The sequence below is a fragment of the Cucurbitaria berberidis genome (assembly GCF_010015615.1).
Source record: "Cucurbitaria berberidis CBS 394.84 unplaced genomic scaffold K460scaffold_3, whole genome shotgun sequence".
Taxonomy (NCBI): Eukaryota; Fungi; Ascomycota; class Dothideomycetes; order Pleosporales; family Cucurbitariaceae; genus Cucurbitaria; species Cucurbitaria berberidis.
Window position 1 is genome coordinate 3,909,259 of NW_024468937.1, and position 21,572 is coordinate 3,930,830.

General features: G+C 50.1%; 8 protein-coding genes across 8 annotated transcripts; 4 read left to right on the forward strand and 4 right to left on the reverse strand.

Annotated features, from left to right (window-relative positions):
• Window positions 1–1,063: 1,063 nt before the first annotated feature.
• Window positions 1,064–1,685, reverse strand: K460DRAFT_282787 (uncharacterized protein; the record flags this gene model as incomplete). The annotated part of the gene is made up of 3 exons (XM_040928596.1): window positions 1,064–1,163; window positions 1,223–1,466; window positions 1,520–1,685. 3 exons carry the CDS (start codon window positions 1,683–1,685, stop codon window positions 1,064–1,066), a joined length of 510 nt encoding a protein of 169 aa, XP_040788510.1.
• Window positions 1,686–5,472: 3,787 nt separating this feature from the next.
• Window positions 5,473–8,336, forward strand: K460DRAFT_366797 (ArfGap-domain-containing protein). Its single transcript, XM_040933456.1, has 4 exons — window positions 5,473–5,988; window positions 6,045–6,061; window positions 6,153–6,263; window positions 6,316–8,336. The coding sequence occupies exons 1-4, from the start codon at window positions 5,874–5,876 to the stop codon at window positions 8,059–8,061; spliced, it is 1,989 nt and encodes a 662-aa protein (XP_040788511.1). The 5' UTR covers window positions 5,473–5,873; the 3' UTR covers window positions 8,062–8,336.
• Window positions 8,337–8,408: 72 nt separating this feature from the next.
• Window positions 8,409–8,721, reverse strand: K460DRAFT_366798 (uncharacterized protein). The gene has a single exon (XM_040933457.1). The coding sequence runs from the start codon at window positions 8,680–8,682 to the stop codon at window positions 8,500–8,502; it is 183 nt and encodes a 60-aa protein (XP_040788512.1). The 5' UTR covers window positions 8,683–8,721; the 3' UTR covers window positions 8,409–8,499.
• A 424-nt stretch (window positions 8,722–9,145) lies between these two features.
• On the forward strand, window positions 9,146–10,324 carry K460DRAFT_377275 (uncharacterized protein; the record flags this gene model as incomplete). Its single annotated transcript, XM_040934956.1, has 1 exon — window positions 9,146–10,324. One exon carries the CDS (start codon window positions 9,146–9,148, stop codon window positions 10,322–10,324), a length of 1,179 nt encoding a protein of 392 aa, XP_040788513.1.
• A 612-nt stretch (window positions 10,325–10,936) lies between these two features.
• Window positions 10,937–12,073, reverse strand: K460DRAFT_406180 (uncharacterized protein; the record flags this gene model as incomplete). The annotated part of the gene is made up of 1 exon (XM_040936925.1): window positions 10,937–12,073. The coding sequence occupies one exon, from the start codon at window positions 12,071–12,073 to the stop codon at window positions 10,937–10,939; it is 1,137 nt and encodes a 378-aa protein (XP_040788514.1).
• Window positions 12,074–14,303: 2,230 nt separating this feature from the next.
• Window positions 14,304–18,387, forward strand: K460DRAFT_312924 (uncharacterized protein). Its single transcript, XM_040930233.1, has 11 exons — window positions 14,304–14,753; window positions 14,812–15,077; window positions 15,125–15,193; window positions 15,251–15,508; window positions 15,573–16,018; window positions 16,066–16,153; window positions 16,207–16,370; window positions 16,443–16,554; window positions 16,991–17,243; window positions 17,302–17,425; window positions 17,477–18,387. Exons 1-11 carry the CDS (start codon window positions 14,478–14,480, stop codon window positions 18,184–18,186), a joined length of 2,766 nt encoding a protein of 921 aa, XP_040788515.1. The 5' UTR covers window positions 14,304–14,477; the 3' UTR covers window positions 18,187–18,387.
• Window positions 18,388–18,429: 42 nt separating this feature from the next.
• Window positions 18,430–19,727, forward strand: K460DRAFT_386343 (uncharacterized protein; the record flags this gene model as incomplete). The annotated part of the gene is made up of 2 exons (XM_040935583.1): window positions 18,430–18,818; window positions 19,141–19,727. The coding sequence occupies exons 1-2, from the start codon at window positions 18,797–18,799 to the stop codon at window positions 19,725–19,727; spliced, it is 609 nt and encodes a 202-aa protein (XP_040788516.1). The 5' UTR covers window positions 18,430–18,796.
• A 494-nt stretch (window positions 19,728–20,221) lies between these two features.
• Window positions 20,222–21,390, reverse strand: K460DRAFT_366804 (DnaJ-domain-containing protein). Its single transcript, XM_040933458.1, has 4 exons — window positions 21,167–21,390; window positions 21,102–21,116; window positions 20,987–21,047; window positions 20,222–20,929 (listed from the first exon to the last, which is right to left on the reverse strand). Exons 1-4 carry the CDS (start codon window positions 21,168–21,170, stop codon window positions 20,308–20,310), a joined length of 702 nt encoding a protein of 233 aa, XP_040788517.1. The 5' UTR covers window positions 21,171–21,390; the 3' UTR covers window positions 20,222–20,307.
• Between the last annotated feature and the right edge of the window lie 182 nt (window positions 21,391–21,572).

Sequence of the window (21,572 nt, forward strand, 5' to 3'; positions counted from 1 at the left end):
GCTGAATTGGGGGTGATAATGCAATGCGCGGCGTTCGCGTCACCGCAGCTGCGGCGAGGCTCGTGATCGAAGCTGCAGTGTGAGCCGTAATCTATTGTGCCTTAATTACCCGGCACGGGCGATTAGGCGACAATTTGACAAGGTTTGGATCAGTGGCACACACACGATGAACCCGTATGCGCAAAAGTCGTATACGTCGTTACCAACGGCATGTCCGACTCAGACGATTGATCAAAGTAGACGTTGAACATTGGCAGAGCTTGCTCAGCCTCGCGGCGTCCCGACCTCAGCCAAAAAGTAAACCCTGCAACCACCAGTCGATAATCGAACCCCAAAACCTTATGAGGCTGACTGGCCCGAAAAGAGTAGCACAGCTTTTGGGGAACTTCTGATAACATCGCTGTATATCATGCGTGGCACCCGTTGACAACATCACCTCCACCAAGGACGCCTTGGGCCGCATATTGTAGACCTGCCGAAGCAAGTGTCATTCTAGATCGGCCCCAAAATTGTGAGCACTGCGCCCACACAGTATTCCAATAATAAACCCATGGAGAAGCCGGTCCCGATGAATCAAACTTGAAGACGCCGGACTTTGACGATTAGACAACGACCATTCGCTGACTTGGGTGTGCGCCGCCCTCAGCAGAGCTTACGTTCCGAAGTACGAAGAAACCCTTCGGCGTCGACGACAGAGCCCCTACGCCCAAAACAAATACGGCGTGTTCAGAGAACACGATGCGTCGTCGGGCGGGGCGGGCTTTTTCCGCATTGCATGATTGCACTCCAAGTCGACCACTAAGAGAAACGGTATAGCCGCCGAGATGATGTAAAATATATAATTCGTGGGGCCAACAGCCCCATAAGATACAGCAAGTAAGATCTATCAGCACGAAGGGCTGCATTCTAGAAAGATAAAGGCTCTCGAAATTTCATGACCTTGTGACCCCCCCATTCCACGATATGGTTTACGGCGCGGCCGTAAGCTGGGGAGAAAGATGCCTGCATCTTTCGGGTAGATTGAGTGAAAAGGAGACGCTCCGAAGGTGTGTGCGTCACTGGACTATCGTTGTGCTTGCCCTGCGTAGCGGTATGGGAAGTATCTGAAGTGTTTTAGAGCTGGGTTCCCTCTGGCAAAACGGTCGGTGAGGCGGAGTCCAAGCCTGATCAACGTTAGTCAACGCAAGTAGATACGGGCGACGGACTCACACGGAGTTCTCACCTTCCTCCCGTATGAGAAGAGCTTCCTTGCACAGAGTTGTCCTGCGAACTTTGTTGCGAGTTCTGTTCTTTGTTCTTCCCTGTCTCGACAATGTGTTTCATCGATATCCCTCCCCAAGGGAGCCCAGAAAGGGTTTGGTTATTGTCCATGGTCTCCGGCTCTGGAGACGCGTATGAGCTTCCTGCGCGGCGTCGATTCTCCTCTTCGCGTTCGGCCTCTTCTTTCTGTTCCTTGACTTTGTCCCCTACGCATCTGTTAGATGATGATCGAAAATCCCGTCTGTCCAACCCTACTTACGGAATCTTCGCTGCGCCAGTTTATTTTGAATCTTCCTACGCTCGCTTGGGTCTTTGATGTCTGACCACTCATCTGATTTCGTGCTCCGGGCTTCTCTGTCGGTGTCCGGAGATTCGCCCTCGGCCGAATTCCACCGCTGGGAACCAGATTGCTGATCTTGATACATTTCCGGATTACTTTACGATAGATAGAGGGTAGGCTAAGTTTGACCACCCTAACGATGCCGGATGAAGATATGCCTGAAGCCAAAATTTTGGGATGCCGTTTCCGGAGAGAAGTTGGCGTTCTTGGGTACTTTTAAGGATATCGCCGCGCTTGGGGATGTGTCATAACTCAATGAGAGATCTGGCACCGGGCCTGAGTTGGAGAAGTTGACTTTAGGTGGAAGAGAGTCGCGTATATGTGTTGAACTAGCGCCTGATGACTGACTGTTCAAGTACCGAAGAACTTTGGAGCGTCTGGTAGGAGAGCCGAAATGTTGACTGAGTAGTCTGTGGTGCGGTATGAGTCTAATTTGGAGGGTATAGGAAGGTATTCATAGTGTCATATTATGGGTTTGGGACCAATCGATCAGCCGCACAGTGGAGTGCTTGGTATCGGTAATAGGCGAACATAACGTCGACATGCTTGAGTCAAACAGTTACAGACCCTTTGTTTCAGGGTCATGACGCCCGTGATTGGTTTTTTTTTAATAATCGTATGGCGGACTAGGACTCGAACGGATAACGACTAAGGCTGAGAGTGGAGTTAGGCATCGACGCAAGATACCAAGACATTCTATGGTCTAGTAAGCCGGCAAGGGATAGGCCTAATACGCCTAAAATCGTAGCCCGATATATCCCAGCTCGGTCCATCCGTGAAGTAAACTTGTGGGCCTGGCCTATGAGGTCCCGCAGGGTCGAAGAAGCTCCCCAGCTAGTGGGCTGCAGTGAGCTAATAGTTCCGTAGTCTGTAGGGCATTCCGTTAGACGTGGTAGGTGGTGAATGACACTAACGACCGGCTGAAGTGATTGGAGCGCCAGCATGTAGGAAGAAAGCCATGCAGCTCCCGGTCAAGGAGCATGAGTTCACAAAAGAAGTACCTGCATGGATCGGTACCGTTGGACCGGCAGGCTTTCTCGGAACGGCCGTACTGTCGTGGCCCTATCACTGGGCTGCAGAATAGCATTCACCGTGTTCGATCGAAGAATGCTCCTTGGCAACTTCTTCTCCGAGCCTAATTAACAAAGTGGCAGTGCTTCAGCCTCCGGCTCTTTCTGCCTTCTTGTAGGCTTCCATCTTGACATCATTCATCATCCACGGACCTGCAGCACGCTGCAGGCTAGCGGAGCGCCAGCCCTGTCAATGCTCACGAAGGGAAAGAGCACCGTGAGACAGAACTCAGCTATGCCGCCCGAAGGAGGCATCTTCAAAAGCAGCCTTGCACCATCGAAGGGCCTGTCTCCAAATGTGTGGCTGTGGAATACTTAACGAATGAGATGTAGACGAGGCGCCACCATAGGGGCATAGCGGAAGCAAGCACTGAAACTGGCGGTCAGTAATCGTGAAGATTGGGGTCAGTCGGAGATGTGGAGGAAGAAGCCGTGGTATGGCAGTACATTCGAGATGCGGTCAGCGTCGAGTGAACTAGGACCAAACGGTGCGGCTACAGTCAGCAACCCGACTTCTCGTTGGTCAAGCTCTGACACAGCCACCTGCGCCATAGCAAATGTCAAGGATAATTGACCGCCCAACGATCACGATCACCAACTCTCCACCATCCTTGATACCGCAGCGTGCAACGGCGCTACAGCACGGATGTGGAGGATAGATTGAAAGTGCATCAACGTCATCATCGGCAGTCCCCACAGTATGTGCTGTGTTCTCAGTGATGCATTTATTGAGATGCAAGCAACAAGCTAGAATTACGGTGCATTGTATTCCTGGGATTTTACGAAGAGCAACCCGTCCCCGTCAATGTACACGCAACTGTAAAAAAACTCGAGGCGCTCCTGGTAGTATATGTACGGCCTTAGCGTGGGTCCACTGACATATGATGAACGTAATGCAGAGAAAAGGATGCGCATATCTGCAAGACTGTCCGGTATCTTGACCGGTTTGAAGTACAGACAGTACGTTGTGTTCTGCTTCTACTGCTACTTGGTTCCAAAACTCGAAAATCATTAACTCCTCGACAGCCGTATAGTCCACCTTCCTTCTCAGGCGCACTGTCCTCCACCACTTGCCCCTCGATGCGACAAGCTCATACTGTGTCAAGCCAGCGGTGCTACACCCATGAATATATCATCGGAGTATGAGTATGACGATGCAGCATCGTGGCACATAGGTTGCGCCGGGGTCACTAGGACTAGATTCCCTTGGGTTGTCTGGCAGTAAGAGCAGTGTCTGAGCCACGGGGCTGCTTCTTTGACACACAGGGTGCTTGCTTCACTGTTGTTACACGGTCATATACCTTCAAGACCTCTATCTGAACACTAGCGCGTCCATGCCATGTGGGTTTCTTCTGCTCGAATCTGCATCGTTACGGCTCCCGATTTTTGGGGGCGTGAATTGCGAGGCACTGCGTAAAAGCGCCGTAAGCAATGCCGACGGTCTTAGATCTTTCCCTTGCGAGTTGCTAAGAAAGCTTGGGTACGTCGGTGAAAGCGTGGGATGTATACGGTGGGACCGACGTCGAAGGACCAGATCATCAAGTCACATATCAGCATCTGGGGCGGGTCAATATGTTTCGGCAAGTACAAACGATGCAAGACAAGCAGAAGATGATCCTACTTGGGGTCCGATGATCGACACATAGGGGCTGCGAACTGTAATTTGGGCAAAGCGATCACAATTTTCCGCATGGATGTATGTAAGAGTGACGCCCAACGTCGGCAATCCGATGGGGTAAGACGTACGATTATGGCTCGATGTCTTGGAGTGATTCGCGAAAGAGGCGGTTGAGGACCTGAGGTATTGCTCCACGTTCTTTCTGATGAGTCGTATCCGAGAACACACCTGGGCGGCTTCCACTCCATTTATCAGACATAGGTGCCGATTAGTTCGCAAGCGAACAACCGACTCACAGCTGGCTACTCTCACGGGGTCTTATAGAAGACCTTGCAAGGTATCCAGACTGGGTATCAATCACAAGGATATCATGTAGCAATATATGTTTGTCTGTAATTAAGTCCTACACATTTAAAGAATAGCAATGCGTAGGGTGGAGTAGACTCGGTCCTGCTAAAAACCTATTTCAATCTCCCACTAGAAGGAATGTTGCTTCCAGGCCATAGAGAACTGAACCAGGAAGCAGGCAATCGTGGGGTAGCGTAGACACAGCCAGCAGTAGGTGAGTGTCTTCTAGAACGATGAACATTTAATCGTTGCACTGAAGACGACTCTCGAATGTGAGCATTGAATGTCGATGTTTTGTCGACGTTGGTCGATGAGAGAAGCAGGAAGTGTGTTGTGCGAAGAAAATTGGGATAACCTTCAGCTCGGACCCCTATCTTTGTCAGCATGCTTGGCAATACGCAACAAAATTCCTGCTGCTGCTGCAACACCCATTTCTGTTCCTTACACAATCATACGAACGATCAATCAACTGCCATACTGAGTTCCACCTTATGGTTGTCATATTTGCGTTCCAGAGTAAGGAAATTGGCACTTTTAGGCTTTTTGCTTCGAACTCCGTGAGGCTTGAGGCCACACTGAGTGACCCTACATCCTATTTTCAGATGGCGTGAGATGGGAGAACCCCGTATACTAGAACCGTGTAGAGCACATGTCTAGCTCCGAGGACAATTCGTCAAGATGCTCATGATGCATCTCACGACGTCTGCCGACTTTACCAAGGTTTATGAAGTGGGCAGCTGGCTCGACGGATTGGGTGGCTCTGAGCTTGGATGCCACATCAGCAGCTTCTTCGGCCCTTCCACAGTGTGTGCGTGTGCGTGCGCTGTCCGTCGTCCCAACTGGTTATCCGCATCTGCAAAAGGAGCATATGGTAGCCCTGGAGCTTCAGAGAGAGAATTGAAAACAAGTTAGCCAGGGGCACGGGGCTGTTTTTAGCTAAAACGCTCGACCCATGGCTCTGGAGCTCGCGGCCCTGCCATGTGTGATGCTTGATGCCGACGGGATGCCTTCATTACTCGCTCGTCATCGCGTCCGGACTAAGGTCCCTTCGAGTCCCTTTTCTCCCTGCATGCTTCGCTCTGTCATGGAACTATCCTTATTTCGATAATCGGTGCGACATCACAAGTGCCTATTCGCCGTCCTCGAGCTCCCAACCCCCGCGTGCTGCTGCTCCCGTGCACGTTCTGCCGCTCCTTGATCTCATCCCCCGTGCGACCCGCTCCTCCTCACGAACAATATGGCGTCCGCCCTGAACAAGCGCCAGCAAGCGCGCAACGAGCGAGCATTACAGGAGCTCATCAAGACGGTTCCTGGGAACAGCACATGTGCCGACTGTGGCGCGAGGAATCCAGGTGAATACTAGAGCGTGCGCGCCTATTGTTAGAGCTGTGCTGACGGTGTTGTATAGGATGGGCAAGCTGGAGCGTAAGTTTGTCTATAGGTCAGATCGCAGTTTAGATCCCTCTCCGACTCCGACCGCTCCTCTACGCGAATCCGAGACTGACGTCTGCTTTAGCTGGGCATCTTCCTATGCCTACGATGCGCTGCCCTACATCGCAAGCTAGGAACCCACATCTCCAAGGTCAAATCGCTGAGTATGGATAAATGGGACAATGCGCAAGTCGATGTAAGAAGGTCAGACCTGAGTAGAGTAGGTACGGGCGTTGACAAATGTCTAGAACATGAAGCGCATTGGTAATTCCGAGTCAAACAAGACGTATAACCCGCGCAACACCAAGCCTCAAATACCCATCGATGTCGACGAGGTCGACGGTGCCATGGAAAGATACATACGACAGAAATACGAGCAGCGGGTATACATGAGCGATTCGCGCCCGGGCACACGGCAGAATACAGGCAGTACGAGTTCCGAAGACAGACCACCTCCACTACCACCAAAGCCTACCGGTCGATTTGGGTTCGGGTTACGGAAAGCGGCCACCTCTCCGCGAGACCTGACGCCTCCCCTGTCTCCTGGTCTTGGGAACTTCGGACAGGATACATCTCCACCACGGGTTAATAAAGCGTCGAGAGTTTTTGGGTCAAATATAAATACGTCGGGCGATGGCCTCGATTCGAAACTGGCGACATTGCGGGATATGGGCTTTCCGGACGACAAGCGAAATTCGACAGTCTTGAAGGGACTCAATGGGAATTTGGACCGGACAGTGGAAGCTTTGATTAGGTTAGGGGAGCAGAACCCTGGCAAATCGAGAGGGAGCACACCGACGCCGCCTACGAAACCCGGCTTCAATGGCATTTCCTTCGACAGGACGAGAACCTCGCCCGCTGCTACTAGCTCAACCAACCCGTTTGACGCTTTAGACGCTGTCCCACCCCCAGCCCAGCAGCAGCCGCAACCTACATCGATTCAAACCCAACAAACGTCCTATGGAGGATCATCTGCGCAGCCCATTTCGCCCACGAATTCTTACAACCCATTCTTATCACAGGCGCCCCAAGCACCATACCAACAGCAAGGTTACCCGCAGCAGCAACAACAACAGCAGCAGCCACAGCAACAGCAACAATGCTTCAATTACTCACAGAACCCATATGCGCAGCAACAACAAAGTCTCGAGCAGTCTTTCCAGGGCATGCAGGTCACAGGTCAACAGTCTCAACAACCATTGTTCCCCAACCGAACTGGTGGATATGGACAGACTCAACCTTCGCCATATGCGCAAACGAACCCATTCCACCAGACATCCTTTACACCTCCACCAATGCCGCAGATATCCGAGCAGTATAGCTCTTTCTTTCCACCCCAGCCACAATATCAGTCAATGTCATCGCCTACGAGCCCAGGGAACCCTTTCCTAAAGTCTTCGCGAAGTCAAATCTTCACCCCCACAACCTCGAATCCATTCGGGCAACCAGCTACTCAGCAACAAGTTCCACAGCAACCGGCACCGCAACCGCAAGCGTCACAAAACCCGTGGATGCAACAGCAGCAGCCACAACTACAGCAAAACCAGGCCTCCACTCCCCAGGCCTCCAACCCGTGGCAGAGCCAGCAGCAAAGCTATCAAGGCCAACAGCAAACGTACCAGAATCAGCAAAGCTACCAAAATCCCCAGCCGAGCTATCTAAACCAACAGCAAGGTTTCCAAGGAAACCCCAACCCTTTTGATAAAACTTCCATCTTGTCGCTATATAACCAGCCACAACACGCTCCTCAGCGTACAGAGCAGCCGCAAGCACCACCTGTGCCTGCACCAACATCAGCCCCACCGACCCAGCTGTCTGGCCACATGAATCCGTTCGCGTCCAAGTCTGGCGCCCAGCAAGGCCAACCGCTATCTGCTGCTCAGACTCCGGGCGTCCGGCATGTGAGCAACGAAAGCATGGATTTTTCCGGATTGATGGGCGGGAGACACTCCCCGGACGCGTTTTCAGGCTTGAGTGCGAACTTTAGGCGGTAAGGTGGGAGGGGAGCAAGCAATTGTGCATAGGATACCTTCATATTTGGATCATCGCACCTGTCGAGTATAATGCATTTGGATATGGAGATGATATAGGGATTTCTGTTGTATGATAGGGGGTTTATAGCATAGTAATGACCGTAATTATTTTCTGTTTGTTGAATTCATGTTATAAGTTTTAGGATTGCGTTAGCTCTGGTCTTTAGAACTGCTTGCTTCAACTTGCTCTCTTGATATATTGCAGCCTTCTTATTATCCACTTTCTACTGCGGAGGAATGAACATTAACGCCGCCTTTCTCTGTTTCCCAGCATGGTCAACGTTTTGATACTGGACAACCTAGTTACACCTCCAACGCAGAGCTTCGTTAAACATGGAACGACCTCGGGACCGCTAATAGTATTCTCTAGTGTGGCTGCTGCAGAACAAAGCTAATAAACTAGCACAGCATTTTCCCCACCTTCCATCGCTCAACCACTCTTGGATCGAAGCTAGCTATGATCTCAACTTCCTCCGCCATCAGCGCATACGTTATAAAGCCCTGAAGCTCCGAGCTGCCTTGCCACGTCCCCAGCGTTTCGTCGTCGTCTAGCTTATGCAGCGTCTGGGCATCCGAGCCCATCTTCGCGATCCGCTGCAGCCTCAAATGCTCGTAGGGAATCATCTGGCCGCCTGTCGCTGCCTAGCAGGGCTCGGAGCGTGTGCGAGTTGCCATCGGGATTTTTGATGGTAACCTGCGCCTTCAAACGATATTTCCTGTTCTCGTAGTGCCCTAGTTGTAGGAAGTCGGAAAAGGCGGCAATCAGGCCTTTCTCTTGTTTAGATCACGTGAACAAGAGACTCCCTATCGTCCTGTCCTGCTCCTTAGCTGATTCTTATGTATATATGTGTGAGGTGTGAGCCCACCTTCCTTTCAGATGCCAACTAACCATCTGCCTACCCGCCATCTCGCTTAGGTAGGTACGCGCCCCCTCGCGAGCCTTCGGCTATCTGCAACCTCGCATCTCTTTGTCTCTTTTCATTCTTTGGAAAGTCAGCCATTTCTGCTCAGTTAAGACTCTGCCTTCAGTCGCTACGGAGTCACTATGTCACACGAAAAGCAGCTTGAAGCCTTAGCAAGAAACGCCGTTCGACCCGACCATGCAGAACCCGAAGACGAAAGCGCCGCCAAGCAGAACCGACTGCTCGATCGCTTCACATGGGCCAACTTCACCTGCACTCAGTCTACCGGCGGCGTGGCCATTCTCCTAGCCGAAACTCCCCATCGATTTCGCGGGCTGCAGACTGCCGGTGTCATAGTCTTCATCCTCAACCTAGTTCTGTTCGTCCTCTTCAGCACAGCCATGATCTGTCGGTTCGTACAGAGACCATCCAGCTTCCGCAAATCCGTGACGAAACCCCCCGAAGCCTACTTCACAGGCTCCCTATGGCTATCGATGGCGACTATCATCATATGCATGCAGCGTTTCGGTGCTCCTCACGCCGGTCCTTGGATCATCGTCGCCGTTCGGGTTCTTTTCTGGGCCTATGCTGCTATCACCCTGACATATAACATTGTCATATTCGTCGTCATGTTTGACCTTTCCCCCCTCAAGCCTGGTACCATGAGCCCACCGATGTTTCTGATGATTTATAACGCCATGCTGACGGGCACCGTCGCGTCAGCTATTGCAGCAGATCAGCCTCTCTCACAGCGAATGACTATCATCGTTGCCGGCATTGCTTTTGAGGGTCTTGGGTGGATCTTGTGCCTTCTCTTTCTTCCGCACTTCGTAGGCAATTTGCTTATCAACGGTCTCGGCCCAGCAAACCTGAGACCCGGACTCTTCATGACTGTGGGCTCATCAGGTTACACCATTGTGGCTCTCATGGGGTGCGCCAAGGCGATCCCTAACGACTACGGATACTTTGCGAAGCACCCTACTGCTGCAGAAACTCTAAACATCATGGCATTGTGGATAGGCATATTCCTTTGGCTCTTCACATTCTGGCTTTTCGCGATTGCACTAGTCGCTCATTTGCCCATTTTGATTTCCAAATGGCGCAATGATGTGTCGCGGCCACAGATGAGTTTCACACTTCCTTGGTGGGCTTTTGTCTTCCCGAATGTTGGCTTCACAATTGCCACGATTTACATTGGCGAGGAGCTGGAATCCAACGCCATAGCTTGGGTCGCAACAGTCATGACTGTTTTAGTCTTTGCGGCATGGCTCATGGACTTATCCCTGCATCTAAAGTCTATTTTTCAAAGGCGCATCATGTAACAAGTGTTGGAAGATACACGACACATTTCGTGCCAGAGTACTTTCAATGATTCATGCTTCAAATCGGGCCAAGTATTCTTATTTGCTATCACAGTGGCGATCTCAGTGGGCTAACTTTCCCCGAGATCGCAGAGGAGAGCTTCTCCTCATGAACAGCCCGGGCTGGAGATATCTAAATTATCCATCCGAAACATAGACTTGCTAGATTTTAGGCGCTCTAGGTGAGCTATCGCTGGTTCTGTAAAGGTACTTTGAGTGCGGACTAGTGATTGTAATTGCTATATAAATAAGCTAGTAAAAAGAATGGTTGTAAATATAGCGTTGATGGTGTTTTCCTGCGTTAAAGAGAGAGAACCGTGTAAATAGCATTTGCCCTTTGTTGAAAAGGGAGAATAGCGCAAATAGCATCTCCCCGGTGTTGAAAAGAGAGAACAGCGCAAACAGCATTTCCCTTCTGTTGAAGAGGGAGAACAGCGCAAACAGCATTCCCCCTTTGTTGAAGAGGGGGAACAGCACAAAAAGCAGTTCACCTTTGTTGAAAAGAGAGAAATTGTTCAGTATTCATTCACCTGCAATCCTGCTGGCTGGTGTAGGTAGGTTGTCGCTAGCCTTCTAGGGCTCGAGGACTGAAGGGATGTCGATACACTTGGGGAACAGCTCGATCGAGCGCTGGCTCCACCATGGGTTCTTCGCGGCGATCGAGATCAAGTCTCTCCCCTCCACGTTGGAGTATTTCCCTAGGTAATACGCAATATAAACTGTAAAAAAGTGCCCAAAGAAGAACTTCTTGAAGAAATTGTCCTGGTTGAGGTCGATATTGACAAACTCGATGTTACGGTTCTGAGGGACTTCCTTTCCGCCGAACAGTCCTCGGAGTGTCTGGATCTTATCCCGCGTGTAGTCGTCGGCTTCCGAGTCACAGAAAGTGACGATGGCCTGCTTGTTGGTCGGGTCGGAATAGGCAGCCACTTCGGTGTGGGAGAATTCGTGCAGGAGGTTTCGGTGAGTCGGAACCATGGCAATTTCGTTGAAGAACATGGTTGTCTGCTTGAGGAGGGTGACGTACCAGTCCGCCGTGCTCAGCAGGACGATCCGACTCCCCCTCAGCTTCTCGGCAATGGCCTCTGCTCGCTTGAGGGTTCCCTCGTGGAACTCGGCTTTCAGGAACTTGACCGATTCCTCGAGCTCGGATTGGTATGAGGACTTTATGATCTTCAGCTTGTGGAACAGATCGAGGAAGATCGAGAAGAACTGCTGGACGTGATAGAGAGGGTATTCCCGGTCGGCATGCCTTAGCTTATACTGGATCAGCGAAGTGCCGTGCTCCTTGCACAGAGAGGCGATCTTCCCGCCTCCAGATAGGACTATCAGGTTCTTGTTGCCTGTCATCTCTCGCATGGTCTCGAAGAACAGGCACGGCTCGACCGACCAGCCGCTATAGCAGACGATAATCGTAAGCGTGGACTCGTCCTTCATAGTAGCTCTGTCGACAAACCAGTCGAGGGCATAGTCGTTGATAACCTGGACGTGTATCGGGATGTGCTCCGACAGAAAGAAGCCCTTGACGATGTCGGATACCACTGAGGAGCATCCCATTCCATAGAAGACGATTCTCTTGAACTGCCCGGACTCGACCCTAACACGCAGACTGTTGTCCAGTTCACCTAGATCGTATTCGTGGCCCCAGAGTATGCTTTCGAAGAGAGGATCTCCGAGCATTGGCTCGAGACGCTGTAGACGTGGCTGCATTGCAACTTCTTGTTTCTGCAACACAGTTTTGAATGGGAAACGTCCGTACATACAAGGTTGCGATGGCTTAACTTGGGTCTGTAGTCGAAAAGATTATACCTTTTACAGCGGATATGGTAGTATAACGATGTGTGTGTGTGAGAGAGAGAGAGAGAGAGAGAGATAAGGAACTAGTGTTCTCAATAGTGAGTCTACCTGGGGTTCTCATACAATTTATAGAGTTGATACATGGACAGACACGTGCAACCCGCGCGGGACCAAGAAATGCACTCAGTGGTAGTGTGACAGCACTATAATTCCACTTCTATGCACGTCCTAATGCCCCAAGGGAGGCCTCAGGCCGGTAGATAGACTACTGTCCTTCGGACGGAAAACAATACCAACCAATCATACAATTTATATATACATATTCAATCTACCGCCTTGGTCTCAATAGTCTGCAGTCTTTTCTTATCCAGAAGGTCCCGTTGGCTGCAGAGTTCACATACGTGTGTTACTGGTATTCTTGGACAGATGCAAGGCTCTCCTAAAAATCTCGCCGACTTCCACATCCTGCCTCTCAACCCGTACTGCCAATACTACCCCGCTGATAGCGTGAAGGGTCTCGTGGTCCTAACTGCCGTCAAACCTGTATTTGTCACGCATATTACCGTCACCCTACATGGTTTGTCCGCATATCCAAGAGCCCTAGTCCTCACTCAAGCACGCAATGCTCGCCTCTCCTTCTCGACCAAAAGTCATCGTACGATGCCGTGCACATATGCCTACCTGTGCATCAGACCAATCGGACTATACCCTTATACGAGCGAGGCCATAACCATCTGATCAATACTGCGATGAATCTCGTGTGTAAGAAATTCTGAGCACCGTTAGGAGTCAATAGTTACGTTGCTATAATCTCTAAGTAATAACGTGTTAGGTCAACTAATAGCTTATTAGTCTTAATATTAGACTTAGCTAGCTTTATATTATATAAACTTTGCTGTCTTAATACTATATCAGGGTACTAGAGCACTTAAACTGTAGTTTCATACAATAGGTTTCCTACCAAGTTATATAACCGGCTCTTGCAGCGTTAACTTTACTTTTAAATAAGAAGTGAGGAAATTTGTGAAATAAGGACTACACACCAAACTATTAAGCCCCCTCAGCTTGCGTAATAGTAAACACTAATATTATAATAAAAGGCCTAGCAGCTATTGATGTCTAGGTACCTGACTATTATATATCAACCTTGCTTTAACTATTATGTTTTAGTAGCCTATGAAGATTTTAAGTCGAGCACCAGACATTGTGAATGCACGTCTATCTCGAAAACGTTACAGTCACATGCAAGATTTGATTGTCGTCGGCGTGAATCGCGGCCTTGGCCTGCTTCGCCAGGTTGTCTCCTTTCCCAATGGCGTAAAGGACTCAATGTAGGCCAACCCCCAAGTCATTCAGAGAATATCAATGACCAAGTTTTACATCACTATAGCCCCACTGGCTCCTAAGCAGAGGCAGAGAGCTTCCCCGACCAGCCATAGCGCAGCAAGCAAAAGATGCAATCAGTCCCTACACCCTAGTTAAGCTATAGCTAGTCTGTAGCGTTGTACTTTGAGTGCAGAGATATTTGTGACTACGTGGAATCTTCAAAGGTAGGCTCGAGACGGCCATCAACCATGGCATCAACTACCACGCAGGACTTAATATGCCCCAACCCTACCATCCCAACCCTAATATTGTTGAGTTTTTTGGTGTATGTCCGATTCTCCTTGCGTACGAGAAGATGGTGAACACAACACTTCACTACGTGGCCATGCATATCTACCTACCTATGTAGTACTAATAGGTATATATCTCATAAAGATGGACATCCAAAACCTGCAGAATCCTGGCCCCAAACGGCCAGCCAGAGGGTGGATCGATCGGCAAGCTCCGGCTCAGACCGTAACTAATGCACTGGAAACGCTCCGCGACACACACACTAATGTAGACAAGCCATCTCGTTGGTAATTCCCCGGCCGGCGCCTTTTGACGGCAACACTACCGTCATCCCCGGCCAATCACGCGGACAGGCAGACAAGGTTAGTGGCGATAGGCGGACTAGCTTACCAAAACGTTGGTTACCCCCACACGTTCACGTTTGGTTGGGAGCCAAGCCTTACACCTCCTCCTGCCTACCATGTTTTTGTGACAGCTAATCTATTTGAGCGGATGAGGCCCGGAAATCCTCTTCCTTGCCGTATCTGGCAGTTATCCTGAGTAATCTTACATAGACGCAATACCATTGTCTGTACTACACCAAATCATACTCCGCATCTCCCTGTCCCAGCTCTGCATTTCACCCCTTTTCCTCTCCTATAATTTCAAAAGGCCGACCCCAAGTCGCAGTGAAACCCTCAAACTCGCCACGGAGACGAAAATGGAACCCGAAGTGAAGGAACGCTCTCCAGAAGCGTCCAAGTCCGCGTTGGATCCTTTGCGCGCTGCGAAGAACTGGGTTCCTTTATTACAAGAGCCCACATACCAACCTCGACGCATACACATTGTGTGTGTCGGGGCCGGATATTCCGGTTTGATGATAGCTTACGAGGCCAAATACCATAAGGCTTTTGAAGGCTTTATCGATTTGACCATCTATGAGAAGAACAAGGACGTTGGTGGAACATGGCTGGAGAATCAATATCCTGGAGTTGCAGTGCGTCGTCCCAAGATAGATTCATTATTGCATTTCTAACTGACGTTCGAGAGCTTAGTGCGATGTTCCCGCGCATGTCTATACCTTCCCTTTTGAACCGAACCCCGACTGGTCTACATTTTACGCTTCTGGCTCCGAGATCTGGTCCTATATCAAGAGAACATCAGACAAATATGGTCTAGCTGAACACGTCAAATTCCAATCGAAAGTAGTCGAAGCGACTTGGGACGAGCCTTCGAGCAAGTGGCGTCTCAAGATTCGACATGACGGTGAAGAAGAAGAAGACGAATGTAACATATTGATTGACGGATCGGGCTTCTTGAAGTATACAAAAAGGAACCATTGAGCTTTCATAAGACTAATCCTACCAGCAACTGGACTTGGCCGGACATCAAGGGTCTTCATGATTTCAAAGGGGAGGTTGTTCATACTGCAAATTGGTGTGTCTCTCTGTTTTCGTGTCGGTATACGTGACTGATCTAATAAAATCGGTCCAGGAACCCTTCTATCGATGTGGCAGGCAAGAAAGTCGCGGTGATTGGCAACGGCTCTTCCGCTGTTCAAGTGCTCCCACAGCTGCAGAAGACTGCGGCTCAGTTGACCAACTACATCCGCTCCCCTACGTGGATGTTTCCTAATTATGCAGCTGAGCTTACAAGGAACGGAACCAATTTCGCATTCACCGAAGAAGAAAAGAAGGCGTTTCGTGATAATCCTGCCTTGCTCTTCAAGTTTCGCAAGGACATTGAGCACAGGTAAATCAACACTGCCCGGCAGCTGCATGATGACTCCTTTCCAGTCATAGTAACAAGATAATAGTCAAGATAATTCTTTCAACATATTCTTCAAGGATTCGCCGGCTCAAAAGGCTGCTCTTGCAAAGGCATATGCATCAATGCGAGAACGGCTCGGTAACGATCAAGAGCTCTGCGACAAGCTGATTCCACACTATGAGTTTGGATGCCGACGCCCAACGCCGGGCGATGGGTACCTCGAGGCTCTACGAGGGGAAAATGCGCGGGTCGAGCTCAATCCAATAGTCCAAATTACAGAATCTGGAATTCAAACAACCCATGAACACACCGAATTCGATATCATCGTCTGCGCAACTGGATTCGATGTCAGTTTCCGCCCCCCATGGACTGTGCAAGGGCGGGATGGACATCAGCTCCATCTTGCATGGAGCGACTCGCCAGAAGCATATTTTGGGATCGCAGCGGCCGACACTCCAAACTATTTCATCATCATTGGTCCCAATAGCCCCGGTAAGCGTTCCCTCGCCAGTAAAGCGAAGGTCACTCACAGCCAGCAGTGGGTCATGGGTCTCTCCTAGAGAGCGTATTCTGCGTGGCGAAATGGATATTGAAGTGGTGTCAGAAGATGGCAACGGAAGATATCAAGTATATTTCGGGTTCTGGTTGTGTGATTGTAAAATTCGCTGACATTGTCATAGGTCAATTTGTGTGAAACAGGAAGCTCTGGATGACTATAACACATATTCGCAAGAACTCCTCAAGCGCATGGTGTGGTCTGGGTCATGCCGAAGCTGGTACAAGAATGGCAAGTCGAACGGACGTGTTACCGCACTGTACGCTGGAAGCCGTCATCAGTTTAGAGGTATGACAAGATGAACTTCTAACTGTGAAATGCAAAGACTTTGTGTTTGCTAATTCAAAAAATGTACATCAGAAATTCTCGAAAGTTTTAGGACGGAGGATTTTGACATTGTATATGGCTCAGTGAATAGATTTCGCTTCATGGGCAACGGAAGGACACTAAGAGAGGCGAGAGGAGACTATTTGTCGTAATATATGGAAAAGTGAAGTCTGAAAAGACGGAAGCTTTCTAATGGTTATTGAAACGTCGAGCCTCATTGTAATAGACAAGATGCCACTAGTGTGCTGGTGATTTGAGTACGAATTCTCATCTGTGCAGTTGATTGAATAACAATCATTGAGCATAGCCCAGAATGGATCCCTGTTGAAGCCAGGCTACCCCGCATCTCCATGTCACCCCAGTTATGCGGAATACTACTTTGTTGAGAACTGGTATATATCATGTGACTACTAGCTCCTGGGTATATATAGCTGCTGGTCCTCCATAGATTTGCTCATCCAATCAATCTCTTAATTCCCCAAAAGCCACTGTTCAACATACTTATATTCATCCATTGTCATAAGAGCACCAAGGTATATGATTAGACATTGGACGTACAAATTACAAGCTGGTGCGCTAAGGTGGACCGCACCTACAGTCTTCACAACCGCAAGGAGTTTCCATTATTTGCAGTCTCTCAATTCTCAGCAGTTTATCAAATCCCACGATTCCCAGAACAACAAGAAAGATATCTCGCAGCGGCGTTCCAACATCGACACTTACACGATGAATCCCATCCCGGCCGCGTTCAAGCCGGACGCCCCTGGTACTGCTCCGAAGCAGTCGGAGTACACCCCCCTTTTAAAATTGAACGATGGAAATGAGATCCCAATGGTAAGTAAGCTGCTCGTGGCGTGACAGACATCGTTTCTGCAGCTGACTCAGAAGAAAGATAGCTTATGGTCTCGGCACCGCAAACTACAAGAAGAAAGGAATGACTGATTATGATGAGAAAGTGACCGACTACACGTTTACAACCATAAAATCTGGCTTCTACCATCTTGACGGCGCCGAAGGTTTGTTTTGTCAATTGTTTGAAATTCGTAGCTCTGCTTACAAGTGTTTAGTATACGGTAACGAGGAGGAGCTGGGCGCAGCCATCAAGAAAGCCGTCGTGCCGCGCGAGAAGCTCTATGTTGTTACTAAACTCGACAGTACCAAGAAACAGAACGTACAGACTGCTTTCGAAACCTCGCTGAAGAACCTTGGACTGGATTATGTAGACCTCTACCTCATCCACTCACCTTTCTATGCCGAGACGCCTGAGGACCTGCAGAAAACCTGGGCATCGTTGGAAGCAATCAAAGAATCCGGCAAGGCCAGATCCATCGGCGTGTCCAATTTCCTTCAGGAGCACGTAGAGACTATCCTCAAGACGGCCAAGATCCCGCCCGCCATCAATCAGATTGAGTACCACCCGTATCTGCAGCACGGGTCCTTGCTCGACTTCCTGCGCAAAAATAACATTGCCGTTGCTGCGTATGCGCCATTGACGGCTATTGTACGCGCAAGACCAGGGCCGGTAGATGAGCTGTACGCGGAGCTGGCGAAGAGATACGGTGTCACTGAAGGAGATATCGCATTGCGTTGGTGCCTCGATCAAGGTATCGTGACAATCACGACGAGTTCGAGCGAGCAGAGGTTGCAGAGCTACCTGGCTAAGCTGCCAAGTTTCAAGCTGACGCCGAAAGAGATCGAGTCTATTGCAGGACTTGGCCAGCAGGAACATTTCAGAGGATTCTGGAACCGATGGTTTGCTAAGAATGATCGACGATAGAGAGAATTGATGTGATGGGTTGCGGTATGATAGCCATGTGCCCACCTGCCTTTTTTAGTATTCGCATGTACTTGATCAGGTTCGATTTTATCTTATATTGCCCATAGTTTGTGTTCGTGGACATGTATGATTCTATTGCGCAATGGTGCATTAGCAAGGGCTAGAACATTGGTGTCCACCCACCCTTCTCTCTACCCCACCCAAATACATATATATACTCACCATTTGCGCCGGCTGGCTATTCATGTTGATTTCACTTCTTGATTCACTTTTCCAAAAAAGATAAAAAAAAAATTGTGTCGTTGACCGGTTTACTAATCAATTGGCCTGTCGTTCACGCAAAACATTGCACCTGCACAAGTGGCAAATCGAGGCTGGGGCGGTACTTGACGGCAGGGATCCCGCCCAACCACCAAAAAGCGGTCTGTTAGCTGCGCGTTGATCATCCCAGAGCTCCACAAGTTCGCGCGCACAACGAAGCTCCTTCCTACACTCACCAGCAACGCGATTCGCTCCAAACCGTACTATTACTAACGTTACGGGTTTCGAAAACCTATCGATACAAAACGCTGAATTGAATATTGTATTGCATACGATAAGACCGCTGTGTATGCAACCCACCCGAGCAACGAGTAAGAGCAGAGCCAGAGCGTAGGGAAAAACCGTTGAGACGTGTGAAGGAGGCGCTTGAAGCCCAATTTGACCCACTCTTCACCGGACGGCGTGTGCAACGACGATTCTAGATTCCCAGAAGCAATAGGACTTGTCGCGCTGGCAGCGAGACCGAGTCATAGCGACAGCGACTACTGGTTTGCGACAGCTATAGCGACACATGTTAAGCGTGAATGCGCTGGGCTTCCAAATATACCCTACAACATCGGCATTCCACTGTCCACGCTCAGATCTGATCATCCCGCTGCTCATCCTCGCGCCCTGATCAACACCGCCAGCCAGCCAGCCATCCCTCACAACCAAAAGCCCACGCTCAATCTCTCTCATCGGACAAGATGGGCAGCTGGAACCCCTTCTCCACATCGCCTTCGCGCCGCTCCTCGTCCTACCGCCCGGGCTACGCAAGCAGTTCCTACTCGTCTAGCTCTCGGCACCACTCGTCGACGTCGCGGTACAAACGCTCGCCACGCGACAGCTACATGCAACATTTATACAAAAAGCTGCAGCACTTTATACGCGAGATCTACCGGTATGCGCAACGGCATCCATACAAAGTCTTCTTCATGGTCATCATGCCGCTCGTCAGTGGCGGCGTCCTGCACAAGCTGGCCAAACAGTTCGGTGTCAACCTCCCTGAGATGGGCGGCTCAGGGGCCCGGGGCGGATACGCTGGCGGAGGACACACTGGAGGCGGCCATTCAAGCAGTTACTACGGTAGCGAGGGCTATGGCTTGGACAGCAGAGGAGGAGGTTCAGGAGCAGCTGGAGGCGGAATGATGGGTGGACTCGGTAATATCGATCTCCAGAGCGTTGCTGGGGGGATCGGAAGCCTTGCGACGCTGGCCACCATGGCGTCCAAGTTCATGTGAAAGAGCCTGGATGTGAACCGTGGAAAAGAGGAAAATAAAAGGGGCCAAGGCAACGGTGTACTTTACGACTAATGAACGAAGCGGATATAGTAGTTTTTTCATGACCCTCCTTCAGCACAGTTAGTTCTTCCTTTTGGGCTCAAGAGATATCCCGGCGGCCCTGCTGCATTTTCAAAGTACACCCTTTGGAGGGGCTTAGGCGTTTAGGAGCAATTACACATTTATCATTCATCATTCATCATTCATCTATATACCTGATGCACAATGTTGTGAAGTCTGAAGGAATCATCATGTGATTGACTGACGGAGACTCATGTTGTTCCTCCCCCTCCAAAGCTTGTTAGTCACTTGTTCTAAGTCGAGGCACACACCTTTATGCTATGCAGAAATCATGTCGTGCTAGTAAGCTTCACGTTTGATATAAGCAGTCCAAGTGCAACAGAAGCAAGCTCGTGTATTCATGTTCATCGCGTTCGCACAAGAGCGGATTTGATGTTGAGAAATATCTTATTGCTATATAGAGTGAGTAATCCAAACCATTTCGACCCTATGAGAAGTACAATATCATGACCAATCCACCTCACGAAACGACATTAGCAAACACCTTCGCCGCCAACCCAGACAACAACCTCGCCTTATCCGCCTGTGGCATCTCCTGAAACACAGCATACACGCTCTTCCCCTTGGTATCCCTCACAGCCCCGAGCCGATTCCCCGCGACGGCCCCAGCAACCATGCCCGGGAAATTCGCAACAATAAAGCCCATGGCGCCCCCACTCAGGCCGCCAACAATACTCCAGAACTTGCCCGTGGGATGCGCATCCTGATCCGCCATGCCCTCTTCCCGCAACATCTCCTCGAAGATGCCGCCAAACTGCTCTTCGCTAAACTTATTGTGGCTCTCTTCTGTGTTGCCTGCTGGCGCGGATCCGAAGCCAAACGAGGACCAGGGGAAGCCGCCTGCGAAGCCGCTACCGCCACCGCCTGCAGCGTTGCTGGGTATCTCTTCCTCAAAGTCAGAGTCTGGCGTCGCGGTGCTGCCGGTGAAGGCGTTGTATGTGCGTGTGGTGTCGTAGTCGCGGCGGCGCGTGGGGTCTGACAATGTATAGTATGCATCGTTGATAGCCTGGAAGCGTTTTGTGCGCGCGGCGCGCTCAGGCGAGTCGGAAGCAACGCGGTCGGGGTGGTGTTTTAGCGCTGATCTGTATGGTGTTAGGAAAGGCTATGGGGTCGAGATAGAGGGTTCTATGGCGCTGTACTTCTTGTAGGCATCGCGAACTTGCTGCTGTGTGGCTTTGGAGTCGATTTCGAGAACCTTGTCTGGGAAATGGTGTGAGCGTTAGGAAGCTTAGATCGGAGGGATTGAAGGCTTACAGTAGTCGGGAGGTGCTGCTTGATGTTAGCTGGTTTCGGCTGCGAGGCTTCATATGATGTCTTACCCATGGTGTCAGTTGGCTTCTGTAGTCTGGAAGAGACAAGGAGTAAAAGAGAGCACTTGGGAAATGTTAGGAAGGATGGCAGCGACTAGATAGGCATGCGGGTGTAGGAGTGAGTTTGCGACATAAACGTAGCTCGTTGAGCAAGGTGGGCTTCGCGACACGGATGACGTAGACGCGAATCCAGGCCCTGTGGCGAATCTCGTTGATGTGAATACGTTACTCCACACACATATATTCGAAGACAGCGAACCAGCAGTATCAGTTTTGAATCAATTGCTTTTACCCTAGAGAAGTTCTCAGTGCCTTTTCTAATGGTTTCGCTGCGAGTGCTAGTATTTCCGGCGTTGGCCTCTTATTGCAGCCCTAACTGTCAGCATTTAGTAGATGAACATAAGGAGAAGAATCT

Bases quoted from the DNA above. Each gene is read 5' to 3' on its own strand.
- K460DRAFT_366804 (XM_040933458.1), bottom strand. The intron at 20,930-20,986 runs GTACAGCGCCAT...AACACCATACAG, and splicing joins GTTCGCGATGCCTACAAGAA to ATCAGCGCTAAAACACCACC.
- K460DRAFT_366798 (XM_040933457.1), bottom strand. From the start codon at position 8,682: ATGGGCTCGGATGCCCAGACGCTGCATAAGCTAGACGACGACGAAACG.
- K460DRAFT_312924 (XM_040930233.1), top strand. From the start codon at position 14,478: ATGGAACCCGAAGTGAAGGAACGCTCTCCAGAAGCGTCCAAGTCCGCG. The intron at 17,244-17,301 runs GTAAGTAAGCTG...CTCAGAAGAAAG, and splicing joins ATGGAAATGAGATCCCAATG to ATAGCTTATGGTCTCGGCAC. The intron at 17,426-17,476 runs GTTTGTTTTGTC...ACAAGTGTTTAG, and splicing joins CCATCTTGACGGCGCCGAAG to TATACGGTAACGAGGAGGAG.
- K460DRAFT_366797 (XM_040933456.1), top strand. From the start codon at position 5,874: ATGGCGTCCGCCCTGAACAAGCGCCAGCAAGCGCGCAACGAGCGAGCA. The intron at 6,264-6,315 runs GTAAGAAGGTCA...ACAAATGTCTAG, and splicing joins GGGACAATGCGCAAGTCGAT to AACATGAAGCGCATTGGTAA.